Raw genomic sequence first — 24,542 nt, 5'->3', positions numbered from 1 at the left:
CCGGAAACAGCATAGCTCAGCGAGCTACGCTGTTTCATTAGCTCTCGAGTTAGTGGCCGGAGAACAGCAAAGGAAGGTAGTAAAGGGGTCAGGGGGCCCTGATCTTGAGATAGGTGCGGGTCCCAGGTAAGGGCAACATATTATAGCTAAAGGACTATACTACTAGTAGCCAACACGGCCCCAAAAAAATAAAAATAAAAATTGTTGTGCCATATGGCAAATCGGATCGCAGAAAGAATACAGTAGACTGATAAGCGGTGTGCGCTGTATTCATAAGGGGAGCGCTCTCACTGCCAATCTCTGCGGTGATTGACAGACTGCTCTGTACGCACTTATACACAGCAGCCTTTCAATAACCAGCCTGAAGGGCTCTATTCTTTCAGAGCTCCTATAAGTTAAACTGCACAACATTTTTTTGGCATTTTGGCTACATGGAGTACGGACCTATAGCTGTAGGGCAGCATATAAAGCGGACAAATGCACTTTAAATCAGTCATGTGACTTGGTATAATGAGTCATTAAAAATCTACAGGTGCAAAACGCATTGGTGTAGATGAATATAATTATTACAAAAATTTAAATGTTTCCACCATAATTAGTATATAAGAGTTTAGCGGACTAAAATTATAGAGGAGCCTTCTATTTTATAGAAAAGTTCAATTTGCTCTACTCTTCTATGCAGACATGGTGATAAAGCATCCATTTTCAGTGATTTTACTTATAGGTTTGTTCTGAACCTAGATTTAAACTAAGATACACATATGCTATAGCACAATACCTTCATAACTGGTCGGGCTCTCTTCTCAAATAATCCAGAGGGAAAGAGATAGACAATGGCTTTCTGAAATAAGAGGATAAAATTAGACCACCAATTACAGAAATCGAATGTACTGTACACGTATAACCCTCTTATCAGCACATTCAGCTTAAAAATGAAAAAGATAAAAGATACCCGTGTTAAAAAACAAACATTACTGCCGGTTTCACACGAGAGTACTAAGGACGCCGTTTTATGGCTGCAAATCCCGGTCCAATCACAGGCTTAAAAAGGTTGTCCGGGCACAGGGCGTTTTTTTATAATGATGACCTATGCACAGGATAGGATCGGTGGAGGTCTAACACTTGGACCCCGCACCGATCAGCTGTTCCGGCTGCCTCTGGGCACCGGATATCCGTTCTAGAAGCAGATGGCTCTAGTCACAGTATAGCTGCTGTGCTGCAGTAATGCAGCTCTGCTCCTATTCCAGTGTATGGGGCCATCTGCTTCAGACACCGGCCACTGCATAACATCTGGTGCAGGGAGGCAGTCGCAGCTGATCGGTGCGGGGTCCCGGTGTCAAATCCCCATCGCTCATATACTGATGAGCTATCCTGTGGACCACCCCATGCACAGACAACCCCTTTAACGACCCCATTCGATAGTTCAGGTTATTAAATCCTTGACCGAGGCGGTATGTAGAAAAATATGTCTATATTTCTCATGTGTGAAACCTGCCTAAATATGATCCCATCCTCTAAATCAGATTAATAGGGACTACAAATAAACATATTTGTAGCCATGATTTGACCAACATGTGTACTGACAAAGACCCATACATTTTTGAAAATGTGAGAATATATGACAAATTCTCAAATGGCGGATATAGTGCTCGGCTGTAAAAAAAAAAAATTGAATAGGTGGACTACAGGACCCATAAAGATCTAAATTCGGGGCTATTTACAGTACTTTAGAAAAAAAAAAAAAAAAAAAAAAAAGACGGCTGAGGGTGTGACCTAAGAACCATGCAGAAATATATCAAAAAGGTCAGTAGAGATCTGTCTAATGATCGATATATACCCAGGACTTTAACTATAACAAGAGGGCATCCTCTATGTCTAGAAGAGAGAAGGTTTTTACACCAACATAGAAGGGGGTTCTTCACTGTAAGAGTAGTAAGACTATGGATGCCTTTCCTGAAAGTGATAATATTATAAGTTATGGGCATTAGATTACTGGAGATGGGTCGTTGATCTAGGGATTTATATTATTTGGAGACAGAAAGAAATTTGGATTCTGCCTCATGGGCATTTTTGCCTTCCTTTGGATCAACATTACAGGAGAATAGGTTGATATGGATGGAGTTAGGATTTTTTTTCAGCCTTACATTAGGGCTGGGCGATCAAATTAATTTGATTAATTCGCCCCCAAGGACTCTCACTATTCTGTTTAACAGAATCGTAGAATCAATTATTTAGTGGCGCCGTCACGCCGTGCTGCAGGAGGAAGCTCTGCCCCCTCGTCACTGCCTGATCTGCCCCGTTCTGTCCCTGTTTCAACTGTTCTGTAGTGAACAAAATGATACAGCACGGAATAGCAGTTTCGGGGGGGGGGGGGGGAGCAGGGGCTCCTAGTACATAGCCACACCACCCCGCTGTAGATAGAACCCCCCTTGCAGATTGCACGACCCCCCTTGTACCTTGTAGATCGCACCACAACCCTCCCCCCTTATAGATCGCGCCACTGTAGCTCCCACTAGGAGCTGAATCCCCGGCCAAAGCGTCGGCAACCTCTAACCGGGGATTTAGCTCCTAGTGGCAGCTACAGCAGCGCGATCTACAAGGAAGGGGGGTGGTGCTGCGATTTACAAGGGAGGCGGGTGGTGCTGCGATCTGCAAGGGGAGTGGGGGTGCGATCTACATGAGGGTGTGCTATCTACAAGGGAGGGGGTGCTACTGCGATCTACAAGGTGGGGTATGATCTACATGGGGGTGCTATCTGCAAGGCAGTGAGATTCTGAATGCAAAATTGACATGAAAAACTGGCCATTGATCAGTTATTAATGGCCATTTTTTTCAGTCGTGTGACTGTATCCTAAATGACTGACGCCAGGAGTCCCGTTCACACGTACCGTGATTGGAACGCGAAATCCGGCTGACACACGGACAGTTTTTCACGGTCCAATCACGGTCGTGTGAATACGGCAATGTCGGAGACCGGCTGAGGTGGTGATGGGTAGAGAGGGATGTTAGTGCACGCAGTGCCTCATTAATTATAGATTCTGTTAACCTGTTCCCTGCCAGGGAACACAGAAGTTATAATCAATTAGATATACATTTTTCCAATTGTATTTATGAAAAAATAAAGTATTGGCAGAGGTTAAAAATTGTGAAGTTACATACAATAATTAAAGCAATATATGTTAAAAAGTTATTTATATAAATAAAATATTCAATTATCTCTTGGTATTACTGATAAACAGAAAAAAAATAAGAAAATAGAGATTTAAATCGAAAAATCGCCCAAAGCGTTGAAAAAAAAAATCTAGATTTTATTTTTGGGCAAAAATCGCCTAGCCCTACCTTACATACAACGTTACTATGCTGGGATTATGATATAAAAATGATTCTAACTAAAAAACTAACCAGTTTAATTTAGTGATATTTTAAAAAAAATCACCCAAGAATAACATATGCCAGATATGCTACGTTGATTCTGTAACTGCCATTCACTACTATGGGAGTTACGGAAACAGCGTAGCTCAGCGAGTTACGCGGTTTCCGTAACTCATCCATGTATTGCAGTGTATCGTACCAGCGATCTAATGATAGCTCGTTCAAGTCCCCTAGGGGAACGAATAAAATGTGTAAAAAAAATAAAAGAGATCAATTATCAGGAGTGTAATTTTTTTTTAAAAGTTACAAAAAACAAAAACAAAAAACCCTTTTCCCATTTTTCCCCAAGCACAATGTAAAAAAAAAAAAAAAATGGTATCGCTGCGTCCGTAAAAGTCTGAAACTATTACAATATAGCATTAGTTGACTCACACAGTGAACGACGTAAAATAAATAAATTTAAAACCCCAGAATCGTTGACTTTTGGTCACCATAGCGCTAAAAATAATTAAATAAAACAAGTGATAAAAAAAAATCGTATGTACCAAAAAAATGGTGCTAATAAAAACCATCTTGTCCTGCAAAAAATAAGCCCTCACACCGCTCAAATGATGAAAAAATATAAGTTATGGCTCTCAGAATTTGGTGAAACTGAACAAATTATTTTTTTTAACCAATAGTTTTTTCTGTGTAAAAAGTAAAATATGAAGTTTTTTCCTATTTTCTGTTGTCTAAAACCTGAGTCCGCGCGGCTTTTAGTCAGGTGCGTTTTATAGTCCGATAAATTCGGTATATAGGCCATCACAAAAAATAGATATAAAATAACATACAATAAAATGTGGTGGTATCACAATGCATCAAATTACATATACAATCAATATTGGGTTCTGGTCTATAAATACTCAATACTACTGTACAAAAATACACCTCATAAATTACTAGTATGCAAGTACATATTCACTAGACAAGGGGTACAGATGCACAAGTGACAAGGATCAAAGACCCAAATTAGGTCAAATACAACCCGTATTGATCCCCCAAAAAGACAAACCACAGAAAACTAACAGACACCCCGATGCGTGTTTCGTCGTCAGCTTTTTTATTTTATTTTTATTTAAGACTTATAGCAGGGACAGGTTGAGCCATGAAGCAGGGAAAATACAACACTTGTACTAGAACATGTAGTTCAAACAAGAACGCTTAAAATTTATGTTTTTCTACACAAGTTAGTTTTTGGTTTAGGGAACCGGTCATGTGGTACATGCTGTCCAATCTGGCGGCAGCATTTTATAGAGCTGGAGGAGCTCAGCAGATGAATATATAAAACATTGTGAAAAAAGATTCAGGATAACATGTATTTTATATAAATAAATCCGTACTCATTATGGGATTGGGAGTCCAGTGGGCGGTCCTACTGTGATTGACACTCTTGTGAGGGTATGCATACAGAGATAACTTGTCACTTGTCTCCTATGCCAAGAATTATCAGAAATGTATACAGTAAAATACGGATTATTATAAATGGTTTCCAAAAAAAATATGTATATCAATCTGCTCAGCTCCTCGTGCTCTATAACATGCTGCCCACAGATTGGACAGAATGTACCACATGACAGGGTCCCTTTTTACCATGATGAAGGCTAACCTCCGAAACCTCAAAGAACTACTATTTTATTTTTTAATTAGAGGGAGTTCTCGTACTTTGGTATATAATACACTGATTTATGATAACGACTCTTAGAATAAAGAATTTGACATTGACAGATATGTGGCAAGTATAATTCTATCATACTCAAAAGGAAATTAGGGATTAATTACACAGCAGTAAAAAGTTGACAATTACAAAATTTATGATGATCTACTTACCAAGTCTGGGTAAAGAAATACATCACTGTCTGCAGTGCATTTGTTTTTCCATGCCCTCATCATTAGAGAAACGGGCAAAAAAATAACTTATGTTGTAACATGTCAAAGAGAAGTAATAAAATAGGGCTCTAGGAACAATCTCTCATATCTAGCAACTGATACGAAGATACTCATAGCCATGTGTGATCTGAGAAATTCCATCCTGATAAGTTGTTCTGCTTATAAATAGGATTACTTTATAATGCAGGTATATATCTCATACGGTGGAGCTGCTATTATGTTACAAGATAGGAAATGATACACAAAAATACGTTTCGTTCACCTTTGTATTAACTATCTCCTTCTTAAATGGTAAGGGTACGAACGCACACAGTGTATGGAGGGCGGATACACAGCGTTAAGCTGCGCAGTGTATCCGCCCTGAACACCGCAGGGATTGATCTCACACTTACCCCCTCCCTCCTTGGATGTCCGCTCCGGCCTCCCTGTGACGTTGCAAGCCCCTGTGATGCTGCAGCCTGTGATTAGCTGCAGTGGTCACATGGCCTGCAACGTCATCCAGGGAGGTCAGACTGGAGAAGATGCAGGGAACCCCGAGTAAGTATAACTTTATTTTTTATTTTTCTTACTTGCGATTTTTGCGGCGCATCGCTGTGACTCCACCGCAAATATCGCAACACACTGCTTTGTTGCGGGCTTAAGCACCTCATTGAATTCAATGGGCAAACTCGCAACAGAAGAGCTGCGGTTAATGGACATGCTATGGTTAATGTAACCGCACCGCAGGTCAATTTGTGTTCGGTTTTTACAGCAGCATTTTTATGCAGCGCGGGGATGAGATTTGTTGGAATCTCACCAACACTGCTGCTACTGTAATACGCTGTGGATTTTCCGCAATTAATCCATTGCAAAAAATCTGCAGTGTTTACGCTGTGTGTGTTCCTACCCAAAACCCTGAGCAAACTTTCATAATCAGTAAAGTAGACCCACTATGGTTGTTAACCCCTTCATTGCGAGGGTGTATGTATGGCAAGAATCTTTGCTTTCTCATTCAAATGTTTTTACGAATTCAAATATAATAAAAAGAGCGAAAGTTTTTAAACAGGGCAAGCAGGAAAACATGCAAAAAGTATCAACAAACATGTTCACGTAAAGGGAGTGATCAGGATTAGTCCCGGTATGTGGTGGAAAATTCTGGAAGGTCCGATGTAGTGTCTGCTAGTCCAAAAAGGATGACATCTTAGCAGGCTCTGGATGCACGTGCAATGCAGCGGGAGCACAGGTAAATGAAGAGGACCATCAAGTGTATTCGAGCCATCAGGATGGACCCATGTTCTCTGGGATCAGCAAGGAGTGAAAGAATAGCACTAAATCTACTGGGGAAGACAAAAAACACAGGCACAAAGGGAATAAGAAAGAGGGAGGGGGGGTGGAGAAAGGGATAGCACTGGGGAGGACGCAAGGGCGCCGAGAGGCCTCTACAGAGCCTGATGATTCACAAGAGGTGGAACTCATCACCATAGGATGTGGTATGTGAAGGAATATTGGAAGGCAGTCAAGTGGAACCAAGTGTTGGTACATCGGGTCTGGAGTCTGAGAAATGGGGCTCCTCCGCTCGCCGTGTTTGGGCTACCTCCCTGTACCAATTCTGCAGAGTTGAGGGACTCGACAGACCTAAAACGGCAAGGGATAATTGTTTGTTTTTTTTGCTTGTAAAAGATGGCATGTAAAGTGTTTTTAATATGTGGATTAGGCCATGCTAAATATGATGAGAATGCTCGTCACTTCGCTGACAATTAGGAGGAAAGGCAGGGCAGCCCCACTAAATATGTGACAGTGCCTCCTGCCACACCAGAGCACCAGCAGACGTCAGGAACCGCGGGGTACCACCTATGAAGGGTAGATGGAACCCAGGACGCTAGAATTTTAAAGTTTGGGCTTTAGTGGCTATAACGTGTGAAATAAACAAACACTTGGACTGCTGGGCTTCAGTAAATTGTAACTTCTTACGTAATTTGGTGGTGGAATAAAAGAGTTGGATGTACTCAAGTTATGGCAGGTAGGGGCATGATAGGCCCACTATGCTATAGTTTCCAGCGAAAAAATGGAAACCTAGCAGAACGGACGCAAACTGAAGCCAACTGAAAGAAAAAAAAAAATACCATTGAAATCAATGATACTGCAAACGGAAACGCTACTTTCCGTTTGTCTTTCTGTTCATCGGATGGAACAGATGAATGGAAAGACCAAACGTGATGTGAACAGGGCCTAAGGAGTTTTCTTTAAGAAAACATATGTGTATGGGTATATAATGTTTTATTTTATATTTCATGTTTTATTTGTGTAACTCAAAATCGTGTGAAAATTGTCAGGGCAGTTAAGAATTAATTCTTTTATTCTGGTTACCCAAATGTAGGTTTAAATTGTGCTCTAAACTAGATGTCCCTAACACCACTGCTGCATATTACTGGGCTGTACAGCAGAAGTTACCAAAACAATGCCCCTTTCTCTGGCAGAATGCAGAACTAAAGCTGAACCTCAGTCTGATATCAATGGTGACGGAAACGGAAGCTGTGGTTTCACTTTCACTTTCCGTTACGGGGTTCACCCGACGGAAACCTCAGACGGAACGGAAAGCGAACGGTGATGTGAACAGGCCCTAATACACATATTCTACATTTAGGTCAGAACATAAAAAAGGGCAGTACAAATCACTGGTTAGGCAATAAGTGCTGAATAGTTTCCTACCCAGATGCTTAAATCCCAAAGATAAAGGGACTTTGATGTGTTCTCGGCAACAAGCCAAGTTAATGCATGTGTCAAAAATTCCCATAGGTTAATAGATTAAATATAGCAACTAGAAAATGCACGACCTGTAACTTTTATTTTATTGAAAGCTATTGAGCTAAAAGAAAAGTTCATTTTGTTCAGCTTCCAGTAATTCTTTTATCCATTAGAATCTTCCTCTGGAGCCTTCACTAAATAGACTGTGGGAAGCGGAGCTGGCTCACCGGAGGCATCTGTGCTGCATTAATCTATTACTTAGCGTGTCTTTTCTTCATCAAGGTTTAAAGACTATCCCCAACCAGCCTACTGATTAAATAAGGTTATACAATGGACTCACAACACAAGATTTTCCTGGAAAACACCTGTTTTGCATTGGATATATCTAGCATTTATCCTGGAAGTCACAGGCAAGATAAGATAGCAATCTCCTACATACGGTGATCGGCGCTGCAATGTAGATTAGTGTTTTTTATTTTGAAAAACTATAATTTTTGAGTAAGTTATGAGCAATTTTAGATTTATGCTAATTACTTTCTTAATGCCCAACTGGGCGTTTAACTTTTGACCAAGTGGGCGTTGTAAAGAGGAGTGTATGACGCTGACCAATCAGCGTCATACACTCCTCTCCATTCATGTCCATTTGTATTCAGCACAGCGTGATCTAGCGAGATCATGCTGTGCTGTCACTTACTCACACATTAACTTTACTGAAGTGTCTTGAGAGTGAATAGACATTGTCTCCAGCCAGGACGCGATGTCTATTCACAATCCCGACACTTCGGAAAAGTTTCTGTGACACTTAATCGCTGCACATCGTGATCTCGCGAGATCACGCTACTGCTGTCATTCATAGCGTGATCTCGCCAGATCAAGCTGTGCAGCGATTAAGTCCCACACAAACTTTACCTCAGTGTCGGGATTGTGAATAGATATCGCGTCCTGGCTGGAGGCAATGTCTATTCACTCTCGACACTTCAGTTAAGTTAACCCCTTAATGACCAGCCTATTTTAGACCTTAATGACCAAGCCATTTTTTCCATCGTCTCATTCTAAGAGCTATAACCTTTTTATTTTTTGCGTCGACATAGCTGTATAAGGTCATGTTTTTTGCAGGACAAGTTGTAATTTTTAGTAGCACCATTTTGGGGTACCTAGAATTTATTGATTAACTTTTATTAACTTTTTTTTGGGGGGGGGGGGGGATAGAAAAAAACCCAGCAATTTCGCCACACGTTTTTGCGTCCTAAATTTACGCCGTTTACCGTGTGGTATAAATAACACAATAACTTTATTCAGTGGGTTGTTGCGATTGAGACGATACCAAATTTGTGTAGTTTTTATATGTTTTACTACTTTTACACAGTGAAAACTTTTTTTTTTTCAAAATTATTTGTTTTTTTGTCTCCGTATTTGAAGAGCCGTAACGTTTTTCTTTTTTCGCCGATGCCATTGTAGTTGGGCTTTTTTTTTGCAGGACGACTTGTAGTTTTTATCAGTATCATTTTGGAGTAGATGAGACTTTTTGATCACTTTTTATCACTTTTATTTTTAAGGCTGGATTCAAAGAAAACAGCAATTTCTGAATTTTTTTTATTTTATTTTTTATGACGTTCACCGTGTGGGTTAAATGATGTAATAAGTTTATAGTTGGGGTCGTTACGGACGCGGTGATACCAAATATGTGTAACTTTTTTTTGTTTTTTAATAATAAAGCAGTTTGTAAGGGGGAAAAGTGGGTTTTTATTATTTTTTTTTCACCCATTACTGTTTTTTTTTTTTTTTACTTCTTTACTAGTCCCACTAGGGGACTTCACTATGCGATTATACGATTGCATTTATAATACACTGCAATACTTCCGTATTGCAGTGTATTATGCCTGTCTGTGTAAAACGGACAGGCATCCGCTAGGTCATGCCAGAGGCATGATCTAGCAGGCATTCACTACAGGCCTTTATTAGGCCCCCGGCTGCCATCGGAGACACAGACACTCGGATGCGGTGCACGCTATTGAGCACCGCATCTGAAGGGTTAAACGGGTGAGATCGATACGAATATCGATCTCACACGGCAGAGCAGGGACGCCCCCAGCCCTCAGCTACCTCTGACAGCTGAGAGCAGGGAGATTTGACAGCTCCCTGCTCTGTTTATTTATTCTGAAGCAGTGACGTAAAAAGTCTATTGCATCGGAATAAAGCCCATTAGTGACCGACGTAAAAACACTGGTCAGCGTCATACACTCCTCTTCACAACGCCCATTTGGTCAAAAGTTAAAAAGCGCCCAGTTGGGCATTATGAAAGTAATTCGCATAAATCTAAAATTGCTCATAACTTGCTCAAAAATGAAAGTTTTTTCAAAATAAAAAAACACTGCTTTTCTCTACAATGCAGCGCCGATCACAGTATGTAGGAGATAGGGCACTTATAATGTGGTGACAGAGCCTCCGTAAACCAAATTACTACCATTGAGTTTGTAACCAAATCGAGGGAACAGCAATGTCATAGTAGCTTGAAAAATTATATGAAGTTCCACACTTTATTATTGTAAACAGTGAGTAAATGTACAATTTACATACAATCTAGCACAGGGCTAAAAAAAAATTATCCCAGGAGCAAGGCAGTCTATTCGTTTTTAGGTTGTTCTTGTATTGATGTCAATGTGGCTCAGTGATTAGCACTTTTGCCTTGCAGCGCTGGGTTCAAATCCGACCAAAGGCAAAATCTGCATGGAGTTTGTATGTGTTTGCGTGGGTTTTCCCTGGGTACTCCGGTTTCCTTCCACACACCAAAAACATACCAATAGGGAATTTAGATTGTGAGCCCCAATGGACAGTAAATAAGGACCTATCCATATAAGTAACAGAAATAAATAAATAATACCCATTACAATGCATTGCAATTTTCTCGTCAGGTTATTTTATTTTTACACTATAGTGTAATAATGGTCTCTCTTCTTAATACCTGCAAACCATCAACAAATTGCTGTTGACAGATCAGGTATTTATATTTAATGTCCTGGTTTATTATTAAGTGCATAATAATGTTCATCTGTGAATAGGCTGTGGGTCGGAGTGGATTATTAAAACAATTATACCCCCGCAGCCAGGCTTATTAAAGACATGAGTAAGCAATGTAAGTATTAGGTACTTATGTACTAATGAGCATTAGGCTAGTTTAAAACTAGAGAATTGTAATAGAGTTTAAAGAGGCTCTGTCACCAGATTTTGCAACCCCTATCTGCTATTGCAGCAGATAGGCGCTGCAATGTAGATTACAGTAACGTTTTTATTTTTAAAAAACGAGCATTTTTGGCCAAGTTATGACCATTTTTGTAATTATGAAAATGAGGCTTGCAAAAGTCCAAGTGGGTGTGTTTAAAAGTAAAAGTCCAAGTGGGCGTGTATTATGTGCGTACATCGGGGCGTTTTTAATACTTTTACTAGCTGGGCGCTCTGAAGAGAAGTATCATCCACTTCTCTTCAGAACGCCCAGCTTCTGACAGTGCAGATCTGTGACGTCACTCACAGGTCCTGCATCGTGTCGGCCACATCGGCACCAGAGACTACAGTTGATTCTGCAGCAGCATCAGCGTTTGCAGGTAAGATCGACTTACCTGCAAACGCTGATGCTGCTGCAGAATCAACTGTAGCCTCTGGTGCCGATGTGGCCGACACGATGCAGGACCTGTGAGTGACGTCACAGATCTGCACTGTCAGAAGCTGGGCGTTCTGAAGAGAAGTGGATGATACTTCTCTTCAGAGCGCCCAGCTAGTAAAAGTATTAAAAACGCCCCGATGTACGCACATAATACACGCCCACTTGGACTTTTACTTTTAAACACACCCACTTGGACTTTTGCAAGCCTCATTTGCATAACTACAAAAATGGTCATAACTTGGCCAAAAATGCTCGTTTTTTAAAAATAAAAACGTTACTGTAATCTACATTGCAGCGCCTATCTGCTGCAATAGCAGATAGGGGTTGCAAAATCTGGTGACAGAGCCTCTTTAACAGTCCGTATTACAGATCTAACATTCATCTGGTCCACCCTCAGATTTACTGAATTAAGAGAAGATCACCAGAGAATTCTACCGTGTGTTGCAGCTGTAATTTAGATGATAAAATTACGCCTAAATTATGGCCACGTGAAACCAGCATCGAGCATTCATGTGATATTTCCTAGGCACATACATAAACCAAAACTGGGGAAAAAAAAATTATACCATACCAAGATCCATCAGCAGCAACTAGCTTGTGATAACCAAGGGAATATATTTTCATATAAAGCATAGAGTAAAAACAAATTGAAAACCGGAATAAAAAGTATAGAATACAGATTATAAATCTGCTCAATTCTTTAACCCCTTACCGCACCAGGACGCACCGGTACGTCCTGTATTGCAGTTTTTTTAAGGCACCGGGACGTACCGGTGCGTCCTGGCTAAAAACTGTCACCCTGTCAAAGGACATGGTGACAGAACTGTGCCGTCAACTGTTTATGACAGTTGATCGGCACAATAAGACGGCAGGGGACCAATCACAGCGGTCTCCTGCCGGCGATCGCTGTGATTGGTCAGTCAAAGCAAACTGACCAATCACAGCTCCATGACGTGGTGTATGTGATGGCACTGGCTCAGAAGCTGAGCCAGCACTATAACCACCGGTAATCAGCTGTCCGACACCCCTCTGCAACGGCCAGGACCGGAGCTAGGCTCCGATCCGGCCGATTAACTCCTTTGATGCATCGATCAACGCGAACGATGCATCGAAGTGTCTTGTAGCCTGTCGACAACCACGATGGTTGCCACAGGCGCGGGTGTCAACTGTTTGTCACAGCTGACATCGTGCTCTAGCTCCGATCCGGCCGATTAACCCCTTAGATCGCGCATGATGGTTGCTAATGACAACCATCGGCACCCGCGGGTGTTCCGATGGTTGTTATGGCAACCATAGCCTAACAATCGCTTCCTAGTACGGAAGACTATTAGGCCCCGCCGGGAGGTGAAGCCTAAGGCTGGGTTCACACGACCTATTTTCAGACGTAAACGAGGCGTATTATGCCTCGTTTTACGCCTGAAAATAGGGCTACAATACGTCGGCAAACATCTGCCCATTCATTTGAATGGGTTTGCCGATGTACTGTGCAGACGACCTGTCATTTACGCGTCGTCGTTTGACAGCTGTCAAACGACGACGCGTAAATTGACTGCCTCGGCAAAGAAGTGCAGGACACTTCTTTGCAACGTAATTTGAGCCGTTCTTCATTGAAGTCAATGAAGAGCAGCTTAAGATTACAGGCGTCCAAGACGCCTCGCATAATACGAGGAGCAGCATTTACGTCTGAAACGACGCAGCTGTTTTCTCCTGAAAACAGTCTGTCTTTTCAGACGTAAAAGCCTCTCATCGTGTGCACATACCCTAATAGGCTTGCCGTCAGTGAATAGCTGACAACTCTAATACACTGCACTATGTAGGCAGTGCAGTGTATTAGAATAGCGATCAGGGCTTCATGCCTTCAAGTTCCCTAGTGGGACACAAAAAAAAAGTTAAAACAAGTTAATAAAAATGTTGTAAAAAAGTTTAAAAAAAAAGAAGTTTCATATTAAAAAACACTATAACAGCCTTTTTTCCTATAATAAGTCTATTATAGGAAAAACCCAAAAACATAAAAAAATTTTTTTTAACATTTTACAATTTTATTTTACCCGTACGGGGAACACCGTAAAAAAATTAAATAAAAAACTATTCCAGAATCGCTGTTTGTTAGTCACTACCCCTCGCAAAACAGAATAAAAAAAGGGATCTAAAAGTTGCATGTACTCCAAAATTATACCATTAAAAACTGTAGCCCGTCCCGCAAAAAACAAGCCCTCCCACAGCTTTTTTGACGGAAAAATAAAAAAAGTTATGGCTCTCAGAATATGGGGACACAAAAAATTTATTTGAAACAAGTGATTTTATTGTGCAGACGCTGCAAAGCATAAGAGAAACTATATACATATGGTATCGCCGTAATCATACCGACCCGCAGAATAAAGTTAAATTGTCATTCATAGCGCATGGCGAACGCCGTAAAAAAAAACAAACAAAAAAACATCAGAATTGCAGGTTTTTGGTCACCAAAATGGTACCAATGAAATCTACAGATTGTCCCGCAACAGATAAGCCCTCACCCAGCTCCGGTGAAGTTCTGGCTCTCAGAATATGGCGATGCAAAATGTACAGTGTCCGAAAGCGGATAAGATCTGGCACCATTTATCAGTGCGACACTGGCCACACATCTGTGGATAATTATTTATTTACCCAATTATTATACCCTCTCATTATACCCTGATGTACTCCGCAGAGCTTACATATGCCCCCCCTGCATTATAAACTGAAATACCAGCAAAACGCTAAACAAAACTACCACTAAGCAAAATCTGCGCTCCAAAAGCCAAATGGCGCTCCCTCCCTTCTGAGCCCTGCAGCGTGCCCAAGCAGCAGTTTACGTCCACATATATGGCATCGCCATACCCGGGAGAACCTGCTTAACAGTTTGAGGTATTTGTCTTTAGTGGCACAAACTGGGCACAAAATATTGTGCACTAAAATGGCACATACCTGTGGAAATGTGCAATTTTTTTACTTTGCAGCATCCACTGATCGTTCATTTCTAATAGAAAAAAAAAACCGTGAGGTCAAAATGCTCACTACACCCCTTAATAAAATGCCTTCAGGGGTGCAGTTTCCAAAATGGGGATCACTACTTGGGGGCTTGTTTTACTATTTGACCCCAGAGTCCTGCCATTGTGGGCTAATGTTGCGAAAATCACCAAAATAGGTCTCACATGCGCCTTTCACTCCTAAGCCCTGTCATATGTCCAGGCAAATGATAAATGCCTTGAGGGGGTGTAGTTTACAAAATGGGGTCACTGCTCATGGTTTTACACTCTACTCTGGTACCTAAGGGAGCTCTGCAAATGCGACATGGCGCCCATACACCAGTCCAGCAAAATCTGTGCTCTAAAAGCCACATGGCACTCCTTCCATTTTGAGCTCTGCCATGTGCCCAAACAGCAGTTTAGGGCCACACATGGGGTATTGCCATACTCGGGAGAAATTGGGTAACAAATTATGTGTTGTTTTTTTCTCCTATTACCCCTTGTGGGAAAAAAATTGGGTGCAAAACGACATATTTTTGGGGAAATTTTTTTTTTTTTCATTTTCACTGCCTCATTCTAATACAATCTATGAAACACCTGTGGGATCAAAATGCTCAGTACACCCCTAGATGATTACCCTGAGGGGTAAAGTTTCCAAAATGGAGTCACTTCTCAGGGGGTTTCTACTGTACGGGTACCTCAGGGGCTCTGCAAATGCGACATGGCGCCCAAAAAACAATCAACCAAAGTCTACATGCCAAGTAGCACTCCTGCCATTCTGAGCCCTGCGGTGTATCCAAGCAGCAGTTTATGACCACATATGGGGTATTGCCGTACTCGGGAGAAATTGCTTTACAATTGTTGGGGCGCTTTTTCTCCTTTATTCCTTGTGAAAATGTAAAAAATTCAACATTTTAGTGGAAAGAATGTAGATTTTCATTTTCACTGCATAAACCCAATAATTCAGCAAAAAAACTGTGGGGGTCAAAATGCTCACTATACCGCTAGATAAATTCCATGAGGGGTATAGTTTCCAAAATGGGGTCACTTTTGCCGAGTTTGCACTATTTTGGCCCCTCAGTGGCTTTGCAAATGTGACATGGGGCCGCAAACCATTCCAGCAAACCTTTAGCTCCAAAAGTCAAATGGCGCTCCGTCCTTTCTAAGCCCCGCCGTGTGTCCAAACAGCAGTTTATTACCACATATGGGGTATTGCTGTGCTCAGAAGAGTTTGCTTTACAAATATTGGGGTGTTTTTTCTCCTTTATCTATTGTAAAAATGAAAAAATCTGAGCTAAAACGACATTTTATTAGAAAAAATTTATATTTTCAATTTCACGGCATAATTCCCATAAATTCAGCAAAAACCGTGTAGGGTCAAAAAGCTAACTGTACCCCTAGAAAAATTCCTTGAGGAGTGTCGTTTCCAAAATGGGGTCACTTTTGGGGAGTTTCCCCTGTTATGGTCCCTCCAGGGCTTTGCAAACACGACATGGCACTGAAAACCATTCCAGCAAAACCTGCGCTCCAAAATCCAAATGGCCCTCGTTCCCTTCTGAGCCCTGCCGTGGGTCCAAACAGCAGTTTATTACCACATATGGGGTATTGCCGTAATCGGGAGACATTGCTTTACAAATGTTGGGGTGCTTTTTCTCCTTTATTCCTTGTAAAAAAGTAGATTTTCACTTTCACAGACCAGTTCCAATAAATTTAGCAAAAAACCTGTGGGCTAAAAATGCTAACTATACCTCTTGAAGAATTCCTTGAGGGGTGTAGTTTCCAAAATGGGGTCACTTTTGGGGGGTTTCCACTGTTTTGGCACCACAAGACCTCTTCAAACCTGACATGGTGCCTAAAATATATTCTAATAAAATAGAGGCCCCAAAATCCACCAGGTGCTCCTTTGCTTCTGAGGCCGGTGTTTCAGTCCATTACCGCACTAGGGCCACATGTGGGATATTTCTAAAAACTGCAGAACCTGGGCAATAAGTATTGAGTTTGCGTCCTAGAAAAATAAAAGGACGTTCAAAAAATGATGCAAACTTAGACTAGACACAGGAAATGTTAACTAGTAAATATTTTGTGTGGTATTACGATCTGTTTTACAAGCAGATACATTACAATTTAGAAAAATGCAGATTTTTGCAAATTTTCTCTACATTTGTGTTTTTTTTACAAATATTGAATTTAACTACAAAATTTTTTCAGTATCAAAGTACAACATGTCATGAGAAAACAATCTCAGAATCGCTTGGATAGGCAAAAACATTCTTGAGTTATTACCACATAAAGTGACACGTCAGATTTGCAAAAATCGGCTGTGTCCACAAGGCCAAAACAGGCTTAGACACTAAGGGGTTAATTGTTCCTTGCAGCTATAACGGTCTTCATAAGTTTATTAGACTACTTGGAAGCTCATGTTTTAACCCCTTCCCGCTCCTTGACGTACTATTACGTCATGGCAGCTGTATCGTTCGCGCTCCATGCCGTAATAGTACGTCTCGGGAGTAACGGCCGTTTCGGCCGTCCTCCCGACACATACAGGAGCTGTGACGCTGCTGTCTTGTTCAGCAGCTGTCACAGCTCCTACAGCGGGGACCGATCGCTGTGTCCCCGCTGATTAACCCCTTAAAAGCCGCGTTCTATAGAGATCGCGGCTTTTTAGGGGTTAAGCTGCCATCGCCGGCCTGCTACGCGATAGCGGCCGGCGATGGTGACTATGGCAACCGGACACCAAACAATGGCGCCCGGCTATGCCATAGACGGAAGCCTAGTGGGTCCTGACAACGTCAGGACCCACTATGCTTGCTGTCAGTGAGTAGCTGACAGTTCTAATACACTGCACTACGCATGTAGTGCAGTGTATTAGAATAGCGATCAGGGCCTCCTGCCCTCATGTCCCCTAGTGGGACGAAGTAATAAAGTTAAAAAAAAGTGAAAAAAAGATGTGTAAACATAAGAAAATAAAAGATTTAAAAGTATTAAAAGTAAAAATCCCCCTTTTTCCCTTATCAGTCCTTTATTATTAATAAAAATATATAAACAAACAAATAAACTATACATAATTGGTATCGCCGCGTCCGTAATGGCCTGAACTACAAAATTATTTCATTATTTATCCCGCACGGTGAACGCCGTAAAATAAAATAATAATAAACCGAACCACAATCACAATTGTTTGGTCACTTCACCTCCCAAAAAATGGAATAAAAAGAGATCAAAAAGTCGCATGTACCTAAAAATGGTACTGATCGAAACTACAGTTCGTTACGCAAAAAATAAGTCCTCGCACGGCTTTATTGATTGAAAAATAAAAAAGTTCTGGCGCTTAGAATAAGGTAACACAAAAAGTGAATGATTGTTTACAAAACGTATTTTATTGTGCAAACGCCATAAGACATAAAAAAAACTATAAACATCTGGTATCGCCGTAATCGTATCGCCCCGCAGAATAAAGTGAATATGTCATTTATAGCGCACGGTGAACGCTGTAAAAAAAAAAACGAAAAAAAAAACAATCGTACTATTGCTGTTTTTTAGTCAGCACGCCACCTAAAAATAGAATAAAAACTGATCAAAAAGCCGCATGCACCCCAAGAAAACTACAATGGATTCCTCAAGGGGTCTAGTTTCCAAATTGGGGTCACTTTTGGGGGGTTCCCAATGTTTTGGCACCACAAGACCTCTTCAAACCGGACATGGTGCCTAATAAAAAGGAGGCTCAAAATCCACTAGGTGCGCCTTTGCTTCGGAGGCCGGTGCTTCAGTCCATTACCGCACTAGGGCCACATGTGGGATATTTCTCAAAACTGCAGAATCTGGGCAATAAGTATTAAGTTGCGTTTCTCTGATAAATCCTTTTGTGTTATAAAAAAAATGGTATAAAGAGGATTTTCTGACAAAAAAAAAATGTAAATTTCACCTCTACTTTGCTCTAAATTTTTGTGAAACACCTAAAGGGTTCATAAACTTTCTAAATGCTGTTGTGAATACTTTGAGGGGTCTAGTTTCTAAAATGGGGTATTTGATAGGGGTTTCTAATATATGGGCCCCTCAAAGCAACTTCAGAACTGAACTGGAACCTAAAAAAATAAATAAATGAGGCAATACTTCGCTTCTTACATTATACTGATAATGAGCCGTGCCCACCCCGAGATGACCCCAGTTTTGACCGTTTGTATAAACGGAGACCCCTATTAGACCGTTCCAGTGCCCGGTTTTCCCAAGCATACACCCCCGAGAAGTGTATTTCTATTGATGATTCCCTGGTACATTTTAAAGGGAGGGTTCAATTCCGCCAGTACCTGCCGGGTAGGAGGGCAAGGTATGGCATGAAGATGTATAAGCTGTGCGAGAGTGCATCAGGGTATACCTACAGGTTTAGGATATATGAAGGAAAGGCCACCCCCAAACCAGACTGCATCCTGGACTACAATAGGTACATGGGAGGGATGGACTTGTAAGATCAAGTCCTGAAGCCCTACAGCGCCATGCGGTGTGGTATAAGAAGCTGGCCGTGCACATCATACAGATGGCTTTGTACAATGCGTACGTGCTACGTCGATGTGCAGGCCAGACGGGAACTTTCCTGGAATTTCAAGAGGTGATTATCAAGAACCTAATCTTTAGGGACCAAGAAGGGGGGGCACCCAGTACTTCTGGAAGCGAGCCCACACGCATCGTACCAGGGCAACACTTTCCAGGAGAAGTTCCCCAAACTGGCAAGAAGGGAAAAAGTCAAAATAGGTGCAAAGTCTGCTATAAGAGGGGGATAAGGGATGACACAATATATCAATGTGACACGTGTCCCGAATAACCAGAGCTCTGTATGAAAGTGTTTTAAAATTTATCATACATCCCTTGGTTTATAATTTACCCCAATTTTACTTACCCTGATGCACTCCACACAGCTTATCCCCCCTCGTCTTTCCCCTCTGGGCCCTGCTGTGTGTCCAGGCAGCTGATAACAGCCACATGTAGGGTATTGCCATACCCGGGAGAACCCACATTACAGTTTATGGGGTGTAGGTCTCCGGTCAAAATGCTCACTACACCTCTAGATGAATGCCTTAAGGGTGTAGTTTTTAAAACGGGGTCACTTCTTGCGGGTTTCAACTGTACTGATACCTCAGGGGCTTCTGCATACATGACTTCGCACTAGAAAATCCCCAGTAGGCCAAATGGTGGTCCTTTCCTTCTGAGCCCTCCCATGGGCCCAAACGGCAGTTTATCACCACAAATGGGGTATTGCCGCACTCAGGACAAATTGGGCAACAAAATGGAGTATTTTATTTCTTGTGAAAATAAGAATTTTTGAGCTAAAATGACATATTATTTGAAAAAATATATATTTTTTTAATTCCCAGCCCAATTCAAATAAGTTCTGTGAAGAAACTATGGAGTCTAAATGGTCACATTACCCATAAATGAATTCCTTGAGGGGCGTAGTTTCCAAAATGGGGTCACTTCTGGTGGGTTTCCATTGCTTTGATACCTCTGGGGCTCTGCAAATGCGACATGGCACCCGAAAACCAAACCAGCAAAATCTGTACTCCAAAGAACACACAGCGCTCCTTCCCTTCTGAGGCCTCCCATGGGCCCAAACGGCAGTTTATTGCCACAAATGGGGTATTGATGCACTCAGGAGAAATTGGGCAACAAAATTGAGTATTTTGTTCCATGTGAAAATAAGACATTTTGGTAAAAAATTACATCTTATTGGAAAAAATGTCATTTTTTTAATGTCACAGCCCAATTGAAATAGGTGCTGTGAAAAAACTGTGTCGTCAAAATGCTAACAACAACCATAAATGAATTCCTTGAGGGATGTAGTTTCCAAAATGGGGTCACTTTTGGTGGGTTTCCATTGCTTTGATACCTCTGAGGCTCTGCAAATGCGACATGGCACCCGAAAACCAATCCAACAAAATCTGGACTCCAACAAACATATAGCGCTCCTTTCCTTCTGAGCCCTCCCATGGGCCCAAACGGCAGTTTATCACCACAAATGGGGTATTGCCACACTAAGTACAAATTGGGCAACAAAATGGGGTATTTTGTTCCCTGTGAAAAGAAGAAATTTTGATCACAAATGACATTTTATTGGAAAAAATGTCATTTTTTTCATTTCAGAGCCCAATTCAAACACGTGCTGTGAAAAAACTGTGTGGTCAAAATGCTAACAACAACCCTAAATGAATTCCTTGAGGGGTGTAGTTTCCAAAATGGGGTCACTATTGGGGGATTCCTACTGTTTTGACACCTCAACACCTCTTCAAACCTGGCATGCTGCCTAAAATATATTCTAATAAAAAAGAGGACTCAAAATGCACTAGGTGCTTCTTTGCTTCTAGGGCTTGTGTTTTAGTCCACGAGCGCAGTAGGGCCACATGTGGGACATTTCTAAAAACTGCAGAATCTGGACAATACATATTTAGTAGTGTTTCTCTGGTAAAACCGTCTGTGTTACAGAAAAAATTGAAATTCAGCAAGAAAAATGAAATTTGCAAATTTCACCTCCACTTTGCTTTAATTCCTGTGAAATGCCTGAAGGGTTAAAAAACTTTCTAACTGCGGTTTTGAATACTTTGAGGGGTCTAGTTTTTAAAATGGGGTGTTTTTTCAGGGTTTCTAATACATAGGCCCCTCAAAGCCACTTCAGAACTCAAGAGGTACCTTAAAAAAAAGGCTTTTGAAATGTTCTTAAAAATATGAGAAATTACTGTTTATGTTCTAAGCCTTGTAACGTCCAAGAAAAATAAAAGAATGTTCAAAAAACGATGCCAATCTAAAGTAGACATATGGGAAATGTGAACTAGTGACTATTGTGGGTGGTATAACCGTCTGTTTTACAAGCAGATGCATTTAAATTCTGAAAAATGCAATTTTTTCAAAATTTTCTCTACATTTTGCAAATTTTCACCAATAAACACTGAATATATCGACCAAATTTTACCACGAACATGAAGCCCAATGTGTCACGAGAAAACAATCTCAGAATCGCTTGGGTAGGTTTAAGCATTCCGACGTTATTACCACATAAAGTGAAATATGTCAGATTTGAAAAATGGGCTCTGAGCCTTAAGGCCAAAACTAGGCTGCGTCCTTAAGGGGTTAATAAGGGGTTAATAAGCCAGGTTGTTCTATTAACACAAACCTTAATTAGAATAGAAAAAAGTGTAAGATCTGTCAGCAGCAGCTTGATGACTATTTCCAGAGAAGAGATTATTTTGATATACTGCACAGAACGCAAATAGGAAAATAAGTGCTAACCGCAAAAGTAGGCAACCATGGCAGATTATAACTAGATTTTACATATGTGGGCTATACAGCCACTGATGAAGTTGAAAACCATGTACAAACATTAACCCATTCATTGTTCGGTGTGATTTATATATTAGATGCTAGTCATGTTGTAATTCAGCAACCGGATCAAGTGAAGTGTATGTCCCTCAGAATAAACAATAAAGATTGTGTCTCCGTTTCCTCAGTGACATTGGGGGAGATATCAAGCTGTCTTATAGTAAGAATGTCCTTTGTTGCCCATAGCAACCCCACAGCTTTCATCTATTAATGAGCTCAAGTAAAACTAAAGCGGAGCTCTGATTGGTCGCTATGGTTAACCAAGGACATTCTTACTAGATATATATGGAAGTTGTTCCTGATAGAAGTGCTGAAACCTTCCTTCCCATTATTCGACGTGTGGTGCGCCCAGGTTTGACGGCGCACAGTGATTCCTGGGCTGCCTACAACAATATTCAACTGGCACTGATCTTGAGTCATGAGCGTGTCAATCACCGTGAGCCCAATTCTCGATTAGTTTCTCCAACTGGTGCCCACACGCAACATATAAAGTCTTACTGGAATTACCGTAAGGCTCGTATCAAGACAAAAAGGGGTGTTCGTCGTGATTTGCTTCCTACATATCTTGCAGAATTCATGTGGAGAGATCGGTTCGGAAATTAGACGTATTTAACTAACACTCTGCTTCTGCATGTTGCAGAGTCCGGTTTAGGATTATGCAGTATCATCATGTTTATAAATAAATTGTTATCACTAAAAATATTGACAGGGTACATATACTTCATTTGTGTTGGGCTTCTTTCACATCTGCGATCAGGGCTCTGTTCAGGGGTTCCGTCTCAGCTTTCCGTCAGGGGAACACAGACAAACAAACGTAAACCATAGGTTTCTGATTGCATCATCATTGATTTCAATAGTGATGGATCCGGTGCAAAGGGTTCCGTTTCTCCGTTGTGCAAGGGTTCCGTCGTTTTGATGGAAGCAATAGTGTAGTCTACTACGCTATTGCTTATATCAAAATGACGGAACTCTAGCGCAACGGAGACAAACAAACCATTTTCACCAGATCCGTCACCATTGAAATCAATGGCGATGCAAACAGAAACCTATGGTTTCCATTTGTTTCAGTTAGGGTTCCGTTCATGGGTTCCCCTGACGGAAAGCTCAGACGGAACCCCTGAACAGAGCCCTGACGCAGATGTGAACGAAGCCTTAACAACATTTGAGTCAAGTGAAGTTTATGTCCTAGGGGGTCATAATCTTCACTTGATCCAAGCAACCTATATTTTTTATTAAGTAAATTCAGGTATAAAAATAATACAGATGCTCCCAATAGTGAAAACACACTCCAATTTGTGCACATGCTAACTAAAAGGGGAACTAAATGGCATTACCACCCTTACCAAGACCAAAGCTGTCTTGAACCTCCTCCTCTTCCCCCTGCCCCTTATGTGTTCCAGCTGAGTATAAGGCTAGCGCTTTGAATTAAACATAAACTTATGCCTCATATTTCTGTTGTTTTTCAGGAACAGACTGAATGCATTTTCGTTGTTTTTACCTCATACATTTGGTATTTAACCCCTTCCCGACATTTGCCGTAAATGTACGTCATGGAAAGCATTGACTTCCCGCAAAATGCCGTACATTTACGGCAAATGTTTGGCACCGGCTCAGAAGCTGAGTCGGTGCCATCGTCGGATCTCAGCTGTATCTTACAGCTGACATCCGACTGTAACGGCGGGGACCGAAATTAGCTTCGATCCCCGCCATTAAGCCCTTAAGTGCAGCGCTCAAACGCGATCGCTGCACTTAAAGAGGCTCTGTCACCAGATTTTGCAACCCCTATCTGCTATTGCAGCAGATAGGCGCTGCAATGTAGATTACAGTAACGTTTTTATTTTTTAAAAACGAGCATTTTTGGCCAAGTTATGACCATTTTTGTATTTATGCAAATGAGGCTTGCAAAAGTACAACTGGGCGTGTTGAAAAGTAAAAGTACAACTGGGCGTGTATTATGTGCGTACATCGGGGCGTTTTTACTTCTTTTACTAGCTGGGCTTTCTGACGAGAAGTATCATCCACTTCTCTTCAGAACGCCCAGCTTCTGGCAGTGCAGACACAGCCGTGTTCTCGAGAGATCACGCTGTGACGTCACTTCCCCAGGTCCTGCATCGTGTCAGACGAGCGAGGACACATCGGCACCAGAGGCTACAGATGATTCTGCAGCAGCATCAGCGTTTGCAGGTAAATCGATGTAGCTACTTACCTGCAAACGCTGATGCTGCTGCAGAATCAACTGTAGCCTCTGGTGCCGACACGATGCAGGACCTGTGAGTGACGTCACAGATCTGCACTGCCAGAAGCTGGGCGTTGTGAAGAGAAGTGGATGATACTTCTATGCACAACGCCCAGCTAGTAAAAGTAGTAAACACGCCCCGATGTACGCACATAATACACGCCCAGTTGTACTTTTACTTTTCAACACGCCCAGTTGGACTTTTGCAAGCCTCATTTGCATAAATACAAAAATGGCCATAACTTGGCCAAAAATGCTCGTTTTTTAAAAATAAAAA

The 24,542-nt window shown here is 41.4% G+C and overlaps 1 protein-coding gene across 1 annotated transcript in view; it reads right to left on the bottom strand.

The window, feature by feature from the left end:
• MRPS9 (mitochondrial ribosomal protein S9) overlaps positions 1-24,542 on the bottom strand; it is a 116,887-nt gene that overhangs the window by 71,513 nt on the left and 20,832 nt on the right. Inside the window, exon 3 of the mRNA XM_075850347.1 lies at positions 779-841. Coding sequence (XP_075706462.1) covers positions 779-841 — 63 coding nt within the window. The remainder of the gene's footprint in view (positions 1-778; positions 842-24,542) is intronic.

This window comes from Rhinoderma darwinii, chromosome 2, assembly GCF_050947455.1.
Source record: "Rhinoderma darwinii isolate aRhiDar2 chromosome 2, aRhiDar2.hap1, whole genome shotgun sequence".
Taxonomy (NCBI): domain Eukaryota; kingdom Metazoa; phylum Chordata; class Amphibia; order Anura; family Rhinodermatidae; genus Rhinoderma; species Rhinoderma darwinii.
This window is presented reverse-complemented; position numbering and strand designations above follow the sequence as displayed.